The following is an 11,470-nucleotide window of genomic DNA, read 5'->3' as shown; positions in this document are numbered from 1 at the left end:
ATGGTTGAGTTGATTAAATTCTGGATTTCAAAACTGTCACAGTTTTAAATAAAGTGTTTGCACCGTGCTTGCTGTCTTTGTGTGGTTTTAGGTCACTTTAAATCTTCTAGCTGATATCCTGTAGTTAGATCTAGTGTTTAGGCATTCTTTGAGTCTTTATTTGAACCAGCCAGCTTTGAATGTACTATTTTATTAAACCTGCAAAAGTTTTCAATGCATTTTTCGGCATTTTAAGCAACTGCTGCTATCATATGAAGCCACTGGCTGTGTCTATTTATTCTAACCAATTGAGCAAGTCTATGTTGTCATTTGAAAGTTGTGTGCAATGTTCAAATGGTCCTTGAGAAGCCTATATGCTCAATTCACCTTTAAACCATCACATTTTGCTGCATTTTAAGCTACAACTGTTGTGAATTATAGAATCTGATTGTTTCAGTGGAGTTTAAACATTTGTGCATGTGTCTTTTACCGTTTGAAAGTTGTAGTTACTGTTCATTTGGTAAATTTGACACCAGTAAGATGTGTTCATTAATCTGTTCTTTTTACTGTTTATTGTGTGATTTAAAGGAGGTAGTGTACGGAGGTGTGATTAGGGAAAAGCCAAGAAGCAAAGAAGATTGTCCACAATTCCTGAAAGGTATGCTTAATGTTATAGTCCTAGCATTTTTGAAGTAATAAGTAGTGTTCTTTGTCTTGACTGTGATTTATGTTAATCATCAGGTCAAAATTTCCCCCAAAGTTGTAGTAAAACAGTGAAATCAAAACTCAAGTAAGTGGTTCTAACCTTTTATTTGGATTTATTTTCCCAAAATAATGTTGGAGTTGTGATGTTTTCTTGGATTTGAGTCAATGAGTTTGTTTTCTTTAATTTATTTATTTATCTTCTATTATATGTTATATATTTAGCATTTATAGATATATTTATTAATTTGGTTTCTACTATTGGCTATGATGCCTTCTGCCATATTTTTATTTTGTTTTCTTGTACATTAGAATGAGTGCTGCAAGCAGCACCATTGCTTGCTTTGGAATCCTTACTTATTACTTTGGTTCTTTAATAAACAATACCCCAAACATTCCTTTTCCAATTTATAAATGTAGAGTAGAAGCCTAGTTTTTGAATAATGTGATATAGGAAACAATGACCTTAAAGTCCAATTTCCCATCTTACAAACTTCCTTTCCCTAACAAACAGTGACCTTACAAACTTCACCACTACCCTCTAATATCAAGATAATATCTTTAGATATTTACTGTCTTTCTACACTCCTCCATAAGAGGATGTTTACTGAGTGTCAGCTTGTTACAAGAAAATAATTCACTGCCCTGCAAGTTCAATGTTTAAAAACATAAAAATCAAAATTGACTGAAAACAATGGTTGGAGAAACAACTCTGGGATTTGGGACAAAGTTAAGGCCTTTGCATTTGGAATAAAGTTGGGACTTGTGAGTTTAGAAAATAGTTGGGGTCATTGCAGGAATTACTAGGACCAATGCTTTTGGCAATAGTTGGAGCTAGTGCATCTAGCAACTAGTTGGGGACAGTGAATTTAGGGAAAACAACCAGGACCAATGCATTATGGAAAAAGTTGGGGCCAGGGCATTTAGGTTACCCATCAGGGTTATTGCATCTGGGGAAAATCTGGGGTCAATTCATATGAGAAAACACCTGGATCAGTGTATCTAGGTAAAAGTAGAGTTCCACATAAATGCTCTTCACCTACGTAGAATCTGTTGGATGATTAACAAAATTTGATCAAGGATCTGTTCTTCTTATCTGTCTACATATGGAAATAATTGAACATATTTTCTCTGTACATAGTGACTCTTCAATAGTTTCTTCACATACTCCAACTTTTCTTATAAGGAGGAGATAAACTCACTCATGACAGCTCGGAACCTTGTAGGTGTCAGCTACAATTTCTAATAACCTAATCCATTAAGTCGAAGTTCTTTGAGCACGCACACTCCAATAAAATCAATTCTGTTCCTGTGAAGGATTCACCTCTTATACTGAGTTCTTCTTGCTTTGACCTCCTTTTTACAAGCAAAATTTATGCTTGTTTTCCTCTTAGCATTTCCTAATTTGACAGTTTATTTTTTAATAACAAAATATCCATGGTGTCACTGGCATTTTTTGGCTTTGTCTGGTAATGACATATGGTCACATGATTCTGCCAGTCTTGTTCCATTTCAAATATTCAAATTTTTTTTCACCTCTTCCTAATCCTCCTCCTCATTTTGTTGAGGCTCAATCAAAGTATGCCCCTTCTCAACTCCAACTCCAAAACTTCCATCTTCTCTTCTTGCCTTGCTAGCTGATTTGTAACATGTCCATCTCCTCACTCCACTAACACTATTATTCTTTCATGATCTTTTTCCACACCATTGACACCAAAGTTCTCCTTTCTTCATTATTTGTACCAACCCATGTACCCCAACTCACTCAAACCTCACTTCCACTCCTCTCATACTTAAAACTCGTTCTTTTCTCTTCAAACAATGGAAGAGAATACTCAATACTCTCTTACCCGCACTCTTGGTCAAAGAGTATAGATAAGTGCCCCAACAATGTATACTTAATGCAAGAGGCTAAAAACAAGATATCCACAATATACATGGTTTGAAAGTGTATCCATGACACTTTTTCATTTACAAACAACACCCCAAAGTATCCAACCATGTGTACTCTTTATAACAACATCACTTTTCATAAAGCATGAACATCTATACCCCATGAATATGCCAAACCTTGTAAACTAACATGACTAAGTACTTACCTAACATTACCTTCCAAGGAGCAGTGATGGAAATTCAATTACTTGATTGTTTAGTGTTGAACTTTCAATTAATTTAGCCTTGTATTAAGTAATGGCTAATTTGTCGTTAATTGATATGTATACAGAACATGGATCAAGTTCCACCAAATCGTTCATGGATGTACGATAGGTGTTATAGAGGAAGAGGTGCGTTGAAAGAGTCATTTGTTTTGGGTGTTGAAGAGTTTATAATTAAAGCTTGTGAACAAGACCGTTATCAAAGAGATGGGGGGCTTCGATGTCCATGTTCAAAGTGCGATTGTACAAAGATTTTGAACGAAAGAGTTGTGAAGGTTCACCTGTATAAAAACGGTTTCAAGCCTAATTATTTCATTTGGGAGGATCACGGGGAAACCATGCAAGAAGCTGATTTAGATAATGATGTCACTTTCAGGGGTGTGGAGACAGAAGGTGAACCAAATGAACAAGTTATCACGATGGAAGACATGGTCCATGATGCTCTCATACAAAGACAACCCTTCCAAGCATCAAATTCTTCTAACATAGAAGAGGCTCCAAATGAAGAAACTCAAAGGTTTTATAACCTTTTGTTGGAGGCAAATACGCCTTTGTATGAAGGAGCATCAGACTCCAAATTATCAATGTGTGTGAGGCTTTTAGCTTGCAAGTCGAATTGGAATATTCCTAACCAATGCATAGATTTTTTTGCAAAAATGCTTTTGGATGTAACACCACACAAATGTGGTTTACCGAAAACTTACTACGATGCAAAAAAGATAGTGTCGAAGCTGGGATTACAGTCACAGAGGATTGATTGTTGTGTGGATGGTTGCATGCTATTCTATGATAATGAATATGGTAAGATGGATGGAGCGTTAGTTGAATGCAAATTTTGTGGGAAGCCAAGGTATCAACAACACAAGACAGGAGCAAGTTCAAAAAAAAAAGTTCCCGTTAAATCCATGTTCTATTTGCCAATAATTCCAAGACTTCAAAGAATGTATGCCTCAAAAGAAACTGCAACAGAAATGACATGGCACCATCACAACAAGTCGTCAAATGGTGTTTTGCGTCATCCATGTGATGGAGAGGCGTGGAGGCACTTTGATAGAGTACATCGTGATTTTTCCATTGAGCCACGCAATGTTCGACTTGGTTTATGCTCCGATGGTTTTAATCCATATGTGCAGGCATCATCTATACCATATTCGTGTTGGCCAGTAATTGTCACGCCGTACAACCTGCCTCCAGAAATGTGCATGTCTAAACCCTACATGTTTTTGACTTGTCTCATTCCGGGGCCATTCAATCCAAAAGTACGCATTGATGTATACCTAGAGCCCTTGATAGATGACTTGAAAAAGTTGTGGAGTGGTGTCATAACATACGATATTTCAAGGCGACAAAACTTTATCATGAGGGCAATGCTAATGTGGACAATTAATGATTTTCCTGCTTATGGTATGCTGTCTGGATGGAGCACCCATGGTAAATTGGCTTGTCCACATTGCATGGAGCATTCAAAGGCTTTTAGATTATATAATGGGCGAAAAAATTCGTGGTTTGACTCCCATCGGAGGTTTTTACCAAATGACCATGCCTTTAGGAGAAATAAGAATGCTTTCAAAAAGGGGGAAGTGGACATGGAAGACGTGCCACCATATTTGACGGGAACAGAAGTTTGGAATAGAGTTAATGGTTATCCTAAAGTAACTGAAAATGGTGCACCAAGAATAGATGGATACGGTGAGTGGCATAATTGGACGAAAAAAAACATCTTTTGGGATCTACCATATTGGAAGGATAATTTGTTAAGGCATAATCTTGATTTCATGCATATTGAGAAGAATTTTTTTGACAACATTTTTAATACTGTGATGAATGTCAGTGGAAAGTCAAAAGACAATGAAAAGGCCCGAATGGATTTAGGCTTGTATTGTAAACGAAAAGACTTGGAGCTCAAAACTCATACAAATGGAAAGATGTACAAGCCAAAAGCTAATTATACACTTTCAGTAGACCAATCAAAACAGGTCTGTCAGTGGTTGAAAGATCTTAGGATGCCTGATGGATATTCTTCTAACTTGTCAAGGTGTGTTGATGTGAATAGGGGAAAGGTCATTGGGATGAAAAGTCATGACTGCCATGTGTTTATGGAATGCTTACTTCCTATAGCGTTTAGTTCTTTACCGACTCATGTTCTCAATCCCATTACAGAAGTAAGTCATTTCTTTAGAGATTTATGTTGTACAACATTGAATGAGGTCGACCTTCGGAAGATGGAAGAAAACATTCCAATCATTATTTGCAAGATGGAGAGAATATTCCCCCCCTCATTCTTTGATTGTATGGAACATCTCCCTGTACATCTTCCATATGAGGCAAGACTTGGTGGACCGGTCCAATATAGGTGGATGTACCCATTTGAAAGGTGACAATATCTCATTCAACAGTTGAATTTAGATGCAACACATATTGAAACTAACATACCACTTTCTTAAATTGTAGGTTCATGGGATATGCTAAACGTTCAATTAAGAATAAAGCTAGGGTTGAAGGATCAATAGTGGCATCATATTTGCACAAAGAAACAACTCATTTTTGTTCACACTACTTCAAGAACTTTATGTTAACACCACAAAGCATGAGAAACGAAGTAGACACTGAAGTTGAAAGGACAACATTATCAGTGTTTGACGAAGGTGGTCGTCATTCCGGGAGGGAATCAACTCATTGGCTAAGTGACGAAGAATTGAGATCAGCTCATGTTCATCTCTTGATCAATTGCAATGAAGTTCAACCTTATCTTCAGTAAGGCTCCAAATAAATTGCATTTGTCTATGGATTTTGTTTTCATCATATTAAATTGATATTGACTGAATATTGTCATACCTATGGACAGCTCATTCTTACATACCTATCAACTTTCAGAGTCAAACAGTTCGACACATATACATGCAAATTTCCCATTGTGGTTCAGGGATCAAGTACAACTTATCAAATTCTTTGACATAAATTTGTTATTCACATATTGATTCATTTTTAATTATATTGAATAGGTTCATATATTTTTGTAGGTTCATAACGATCCTTTAAGTGTCAAAAACCAACATCTTAGAGATTTATCACTTGGTCCTTTAAGATGTGTGAAGGAATGGCATACCTACTTTGTCAATGGATATAAATTTCATACCCATGCATGGAGCCAGGGCAAGAAGACTATAAATAGTGGGGTTCATGTTAAAGGCCTTACAGAAGGGGGTGAAGATGATTTCTATGGTGTCATTAAGCACATATATGAGCTCGAGTATAATACCTCAACCATTGAAAAGAAGGTTGTATTATTTTATTGTGATTGGTTTGATCCATCAAGAATAGGGACAAGAGTGGATTCAAAGTATGGCACTGTGGATATTCGAATGGATAAAAGATATATCTTGTTTGATCCTTTTATAATTGCACATAATGTAGAACAAGTGTATTATGTACCATATCCTGCATCGCGCACCGACAAACGGGGTTGGTGTGTTGCAATAAAGACCAAACCTAGAGGTCGTATAGACTCTAATGAGGTAGATGCCATTAAGCCATACCAAGTGGAGGAAATGTCACATGTTAATGACATCATTCAAGTTGAAGAAGTTATCCGATTGCAAGATATAGAAGCCGGTCTTGAAGAAGTGGACCCCAACAATGTACCATCAGTTCAACGCTATATGGATGAAGAAACAAGTGAATCGGAAGAAGAATGCAGTGAAGAGGGACAAAGTGAAGATGAGGATGAAGATTCATTTCACAGTTCTAGCAGTGAATAGAGTTACGATGTGTTGGTGTACCCATGGGTGATCATAAACCCATACTTGTAGAGGGGAGAAAGAAGAAGTGATGAATTCATTTATGTAATTTCAATTTCCGTGTTATTTTGATTAAGGGTGGGCAAAGCACACTGTACTACATTGTATTTTGATTAGTACTGCAATACTATTTTCATTATTCAGTATGAAAACCATTATATTAAGGTAGTTATCCAAAGCATTAAGGATAACACAATAAGATATAGATTTTTCGCATATGCAAATACAATACACAACAAGTAAGCCAAGAGAAACCACAGGAAACACCAAGTCTGGTTACTATGAAAGCCAAGCATAAAACACAAGGAATCTGGGGTGTAGTTTGGTTATCCCTTTTTGTTTTGTTTAGTGAGTTGCATACTAGGCACCTTTTTGCATTCCTGTATCTTTGGTGGGTATTGAATCATGAGCAGGGTTTATATTTTGAATCATAATCAGGTATATATGTTGACCTGGCACATGTGGGAAGCTATTTGTATGAAGCAAGCTTCTCTTTTGGGCTCTTTAAACATCTTATGTAGAGGGCTAACATGCACATTTTTTGTAAAAGGGTTAGAGTACCCCACAAGTGCTCTATTTCTATTTATTTTTTCTTTGCTGATAAAAAAACCACAATAAGTAGGATTGTAAGTTATTGATATTCCCTCTGCTCTCAAGTTTCTGGGACAGCAAGTTTCTGTAATTAAGCAAGTGTGATGTTATTTGTAGTTTTTCAGCAGAGAATACTCTTTATACAGAGTCCTTTAAGCCAGGACTCGAATTTGAATATCCAAGGTTTAGAGAAGTACTGTATGGCTATTAAGATAGTGGAACTGCCGTCCTTTACTGAGAAGAGCCTGTGGGATGGATGACTAGGGCAGAAACATACTTTGGAGCAGTGCAAAATACTTTAGAAGTGCAGATCAAATTGATTATGAAGGGATTAACTATTAGTTGCTTAAATATTTTGAGAGAAACAGATGTTGTCACTTGGTGGAAATTAAGGATTCTAATTGCTATGTTTGGAGGAAGAAGGTTTGAGAACCCATATATGAGGAATTAGCAACCTTGAGATAATTAGAACCCATATATGCCACTTACCACCCCAACAGAAACCAACAAATCCCATAGCAGAAGCACCTTTCCTTTTCAAGGCTTCAATAATAGCTTTTGCAATTTCAATACATTTTCCCTGCACATTTAATAGGTAATATCATAATAACACAAAATGTTCTTTTCTTACTTTTCCTTTCCATTCAATTGTAAAAATAAATTGACCCCACAATTTTGTTTTTTGTTGAAGAATATGGCATCAGATGGTTGTGACCCTCCTATTCCACCTTCAGCAAAATCAGATAAGGAGAAGGGCAAGAAGAAATCTTATATGGTCAAGTTGTTAAACCGTTTCAATAACGTAAATGCTTCAAGTAGTCAGCCATCTACACCTACCTCTACCTCCACTGCTAGATTTGTTCCACCACCATTACAAGTTCCTGGTTTGACACCTACTCCACCATCAATTCCACCTTCGTTGGAAGTTCCTCCTTTCACACCTAGTTCACAACAATTTGCTGCTGATCAATGGAGATCACCCTCCCCCCATGTTGGTTCTAACCCAACAACTCCCACAAATATGCCATCACCATCTCCTATAGGGGATAACCCTCCACGTTCAAGTTCAGCAGCCAATTACTTTGAAGATGTTTCCAACAATCGTCCAATCATTACACCTATTGGAGGAGGGTAAGAAAACATCAATTTAATGTTCCAAGCATATACTGTATTATTCTAATATTTGACTTTTATTTTGGTATAGGTTTTATCCAACAAAAACAGCATCCAAAGCAATCACAGCCACCATCAAGGCACAGTTTGATGAGCCATGGGTGACATGGGGACAAATACCTCAGACACGAAGAGATGTTTTCTTTGAGCGTTTTAAGGTACACTTGTGTTCATTTACATTATGTACTACAGTTAATTTTAAATGTTAAGGTCCTCAATTATCTTATCCAATATTCATCTTTCTTGTCAACAGAGAAAGGTTTCATGGAGGTCTAACCATGAAGAAAAGGTGAAAAAAAATTTCCACACAAAAGCATCTCATAGATTATCTGAGATGTTTAAAAAAGCTCGAACAGAAGGAAAAAAACCTGATTGGATGGGGGATAATGTTTGGAATGGTCTTTTGGAGAAGTGGAACATGCCACTTTATAGACAAAAATGTGAAACGGCCAAAAAGAACAGGACATCTGACAAGGGTGGTTGTTTGCACACTGGGGGATCCATTAGCGTGCATGAGCATGCAATTCGTCTGGTACATATAAATTTATTTTTACATTTCTATACGGATAAACTTTAAAAATATTTGATGTTAACAACTAACATCTTCTTTGCTTGCAGTCACAGGAGCTTGGTCGGTCAGTGCATGTTGATGAAATATTTCAGCAGACACATATTCGAGCATCAACAGGAGAATTTGTCGATGAAAGGTCTAGGCGGACACATGTTAGTTTCTACTAACTTATTCTTTATTAGGTTATATAATTCTTAGGTCTATCTATTTAACGATATTCATTTAACAGGAAGAGTTTGAAGCCAAATTTTCTCAAATAAGATCTGAGACAGCATCCGTTGGGGCTTCAACATGTGCTCCCCTAGACCCTGTAGATGAGGAAAGATTGAGGAACCAATGTTGGTTGGATGTTGCTGGTGGAAGGTACAAGGGACGCGTATACGGCATTGGAAATGTCAGTGCTCAAGATGACTGTGTCGATAGTTACATACAACAGACACAGGCATCTTCTTCTCAGCAACCGATTGCAGAGGACATTCTTAACCTCCACACACGAGTATCAACCCATGATGACCAACTTCGACAGATGAACTCTCAATTGCAAGGCTTTATTGGTGTCATGATGCACAACAATTTCTTCAATCCCAGAATCAGCCACAAGCTAATGTTCAACCACAACAACCACAGCAACCAACAGATCAACCACAACAACCAACAGATCAACCACAAGATGATACTGTTTATGGAGATTACTAGTTATGTTTTTAGAAGTAGGACATGTGTATCACTCACACTTATTCTCTCAATGACTTTTTTCATGTTATTTGAACTTATTATGATTAACAATTATGTAAACTTTCTTATTATGATTAATGTGAAATGCATGTTTGTAGGTTTTAAAGACTTAATTTATTTATCAAATTTGTGAATGGATATAATGTCCAGGTCTTGTGAATTGTCTGTGTGGTATGGGCAGGTCTTGTAAATTGTCTCTTTTTGGATGTTGGATGACCAGGTCTGCTATTCAAGTCAGCTGTATGTAAATTATATACGGAATATCCGTATATAATTTATATACGGAATATCCGTATATAACTTATATACGGAATATCCGTATATAATTTATATATGGAATATCCGTATATAATTTACATACGGTTTATCCGTATATAATTTATATACGGATTATCCGTATATAAGTTACATACGGATTATCCGTATGTAATCTTATCTACGACCTTTTTATATACGGATTTTTGACCGTATATAATCCGTATATAACACCATTTTTTATACGGATTTTCGGTGTTATATACGGATTTCGGCCATATATAAATGCGATTTTTCTTGTAGTGTGATACCTAAAACTCGTGCGGCAATGTTTTTATAATTATTGCAAATGTCTATTACCTCAGTTGTTTAAATAACCGAGGCATAAAATAGCTGAGATTTTTATTTTTTATTTTTTTGAGAGGGTTTAGGCATCACTTCTTTATAGAATCGAGGCTGCAGAACCTTAATGCCTCGGTTAAAAAAATAACCGAGGTAATAACATGTGTTTAGGGTTAAATCTCGCGAACAGAGGTATTTATAGACAGAAGTTGTGTTGCTTCTCTCTTTTCTCCCATTTTCTTTGATTGGCAAGAGGGAGACTTCATTCTTCTTCTCTATTCTGATGAAGGCGCGACGGAGGGATCCTCAATGGCGCGACGGAGGCGCGAGGGAGACGCGACAGGGGCGCAAGGGAACAATGGTCGTTCTTGTTCTTGTTCTTCTCTTCATTCTGATTCACAGCGAAGGAGGAAGCTTCCTTCCCTCCCCTTATTCTGATTTTGATTGGGTTATTTTATGTTTGATTGATTCTCTACAAGAGTGGTGGTATTTGATTGATTCTCTGTAGGTGGTCGTAGGAGTGCACCGTCCTCGTTCTTTGTTCTTCGCAATTGAAAATCTTTGATGATGGTGGTGTGAGATGGAGCGGTGGGCGTTGATGGATTGCGGTCAAGGGCTAACAGCTAACCTAGCGAATGGTGAAAACAAAAAAAAAACACAAAAAAAAATCCCCTCTACTGTCCCGGTTGGATTTGAACCGAGGCAAAAGCACACACAATTTTGTTTCGATTCAGAACCGAGGCAAAAAGCATACCCCTTTTTACCTCGTATGTATATGTCTCGATTGCGAAACCCCTGCGTATAAACGAAAATATGTCGTTTCCTATGTATTTTAAGAATTTGATACTTTTAAATACTAGAAAATTATTAAATATTTTTTGAATAATTTATTTATTTGTCTAATTATATAAATAGGCATTTTAATTTTAATAATATCTTTGTAATCATATTTTGTAAAACATATAAACATTGTATTGCTATAAATAGATAAATAGAGTTAGTTCATTTCAGTTATATAACAATAATAAATCTATAAAATAAATTAGAAAAATAAAATAATATTCAGTGAGTTAATTTACTTAATACATCAATCACTAATAAATTAAATCAAATTACAAATTTTATGATTAAAATAAAAGTAGGTTGAATTTAATTCACTCACTTTTAAC

At 36.3% G+C, this 11,470-nt stretch overlaps 2 protein-coding genes across 2 annotated transcripts; both read left to right on the top strand.

The window, feature by feature from the left end:
- The first annotated feature begins 580 nt into the window (after positions 1-580).
- On the top strand, positions 581-9,817 carry LOC128193951 (uncharacterized). The gene is made up of 8 exons (XM_052868151.1): positions 581-637; positions 721-769; positions 7,917-8,356; positions 8,430-8,556; positions 8,652-8,930; positions 9,017-9,121; positions 9,199-9,690; positions 9,803-9,817. The coding sequence occupies exons 3-8, from the start codon at positions 7,920-7,922 to the stop codon at positions 9,815-9,817; spliced, it is 1,455 nt and encodes a 484-aa protein (XP_052724111.1). The 5' UTR covers positions 581-637; positions 721-769; positions 7,917-7,919.
- LOC128193952 (uncharacterized) lies at positions 2,909-6,595 on the top strand. The gene is made up of 3 exons (XM_052868152.1): positions 2,909-5,211; positions 5,289-5,547; positions 5,858-6,595. The coding sequence occupies exons 1-3, from the start codon at positions 2,909-2,911 to the stop codon at positions 6,593-6,595; spliced, it is 3,300 nt and encodes a 1,099-aa protein (XP_052724112.1).
- Positions 9,818-11,470: the final 1,653 nt, after the last annotated feature.

This window comes from Vigna angularis, chromosome 9 (genome assembly GCF_016808095.1).
Source record: "Vigna angularis cultivar LongXiaoDou No.4 chromosome 9, ASM1680809v1, whole genome shotgun sequence".
Taxonomy (NCBI): Eukaryota; Viridiplantae; Streptophyta; class Magnoliopsida; order Fabales; family Fabaceae; genus Vigna; species Vigna angularis.
The sequence above is the reverse complement of the archived record's forward strand: the minus strand, read 5'-3'. Positions and strand labels throughout refer to the sequence as shown.

Bases quoted from the DNA above. Each gene is read 5' to 3' on its own strand.
- LOC128193952 (XM_052868152.1), top strand. From the start codon at position 2,909: ATGGATCAAGTTCCACCAAATCGTTCATGGATGTACGATAGGTGTTAT. The intron at 5,212-5,288 runs GTGACAATATCT...CTTAAATTGTAG, and splicing joins TGGATGTACCCATTTGAAAG to GTTCATGGGATATGCTAAAC. The intron at 5,548-5,857 runs GTTCATCTCTTG...ATATTTTTGTAG, and splicing joins AAGAATTGAGATCAGCTCAT to GTTCATAACGATCCTTTAAG.
- LOC128193951 (XM_052868151.1), top strand. From the start codon at position 7,920: ATGGCATCAGATGGTTGTGACCCTCCTATTCCACCTTCAGCAAAATCA. The intron at 8,931-9,016 runs GTACATATAAAT...CTTTGCTTGCAG, and splicing joins ATGAGCATGCAATTCGTCTG to TCACAGGAGCTTGGTCGGTC. The intron at 9,122-9,198 runs GTTAGTTTCTAC...TTCATTTAACAG, and splicing joins AAAGGTCTAGGCGGACACAT to GAAGAGTTTGAAGCCAAATT.